This window comes from Chlorella variabilis (assembly GCF_000147415.1).
Source record: "Chlorella variabilis unplaced genomic scaffold CHLNCscaffold_33, whole genome shotgun sequence".
Taxonomy (NCBI): domain Eukaryota; kingdom Viridiplantae; phylum Chlorophyta; class Trebouxiophyceae; order Chlorellales; family Chlorellaceae; genus Chlorella; species Chlorella variabilis.
The window spans coordinates 54708-56303 of NW_005435055.1; the positions used below are offsets into that span (position 1 = coordinate 54708).

A 1596-nucleotide genomic window follows, 5' to 3' on the forward strand; every position below is an offset into this window, starting at 1 on the left:
GGGGCAGCTTCACCTCCTTAGTCTCCACGCTGCAGAGGGTGACGGGTGGTGTGGTGTGAGGGTGGAGCTGCATGCGCGGCGGTGCAGCCAGCGCCGCAGCATGCGCCTCATCCCGCTCCCCGCTGCGGTTCCCTCCTGGGCGGCCGTTCACCCCCGCCGCCGCATGCCCCCACCCTCACCCCACCCCACCCCTCACCCCCTGCAGCGTGGAGACCAAGGAGGTGAAGCTGCGCCCCGCCACCGACGTACACGACTACCAGGTGCGACGCATGGGTGCTGCGTGTGTGCATGGGTGTGGCTCCTTGAATGTGTGGTTCAGTGAATGCGTGCGGGTTCGTTGTGCGCGCCTCGCCCGCGCCCGCGCCCGCAGCGCGCCTTGCACAGGCGGCCCCACTGCCCGCCCTGCCTCTCCCGGCGTCAGCCCAGCGCCTTTCACCCCCCGCCTCCTCCCTCCCCGCCTGCCCGCCCGCGCCCCCCTCCCCGTCCAGGTCAAGGTCAAGGCGGCCCAGAAGTTTCTGGGCAAGGGCCACCGCGTGAAGCTGACGCTGCAGTTCCGGGGGAGGGAGATGGAGTTCCAGCAGATTGGGCGCGAGATGTTCCAGGTGGGGCATGTTCTGTAGCCAAGCCGACATGTTCTGTAGACACTAGTTTCTGCTGCCCACCTGCCCTCCTCCCTGCGTGTTCCCGTCCCAGCGACCATCCGTGCTTCCGTTCTCTCGTGCGCGGGCACCTCCAGCAGTGCTCGGCAGGGACCACAGCGCATCGCAGCACCCCCTCCCCGGGCGCGCGCCTCCACTCTCTGCCTCCACACCAACCACACCGCCCGCCGCCTCCTCCCCGCCCCCGCAGCGCTTTGTGGAGGACTGCGGCGGGTCTGATGTGTCCATCGAACAGCCTCCTCAGATGCAGGGGCGGCAGATGACCATGTTGCTTTCCAGAAAGGAGGAGAAGCTGTGAGGCTGTGGGGAGGGAGGCCAGGCCGCTGCGGCCAGCCTGCAGCCATGGTATGGTCTTTTCCCGGCGGCCCGCGCCACTGTTACGTGGCGCGGCGCACCCACATTTTTGCGCCCTTACGCAGCGCCGCCGCGTGCGCGCCCAGCTTCTGCTTGTCGCACATCACCGAGAAGAATGCCCCCTACTGTGAATCCTGCAGCATACCCTGGGAAAAGGCAGGTCGGTGGGTGTCGGCCACACCGACTCAAATGCAGGGGGGTGGCCCGTCGGCATGCCAGGGCACCACACTGTGCTGCTCCCTGTTCGCTTGAAACCGTGTCAGATGACTGGGGATCCATGGTGGCGCTGTGGGCCGCTGTCTGCTGTGACTTGTAGCAGAGCCGCGGCAGCGGGTGCCACCCAGCGGCAGCGGCAGCGGGTGCCAGTGGCGGAAGAGGCGGCCGTGGCATTGGCGGCCGCCCAGGGCGGGCCTGTCAGCGACGGCTGCCCCTTCGGCCGGGTTCAACAGGGTCCCTGGCAGCTCCGGCATCGACCGAATGCCCATCCGGGGGCTTTCTACATCTGGGGTCTAACCCAGCGCCGCCCAGCACTGGGCAGAGCTCTGCTAAATTTCCCACCGACCAGTGCTGCCCAGCGCAAGTG

At 68.0% G+C, this 1596-nt stretch overlaps 1 protein-coding gene across 1 annotated transcript in view; it reads left to right on the forward strand.

The window, feature by feature from the left end:
• Nucleotides 1-957, forward strand: part of CHLNCDRAFT_141304 (hypothetical protein) — a gene marked incomplete at both ends in the record, with an annotated part of 2716 nt that extends 1759 nt beyond the window's left edge. Inside the window, 3 exons of the mRNA XM_005843161.1 lie at nt 206-260; nt 489-602; nt 850-957. Coding sequence (XP_005843223.1) covers nt 206-260; nt 489-602; nt 850-957 — 277 coding nt within the window. The remainder of the gene's footprint in view (nt 1-205; nt 261-488; nt 603-849) is intronic.
• Between the last annotated feature and the right edge of the window lie 639 nt (nt 958-1596).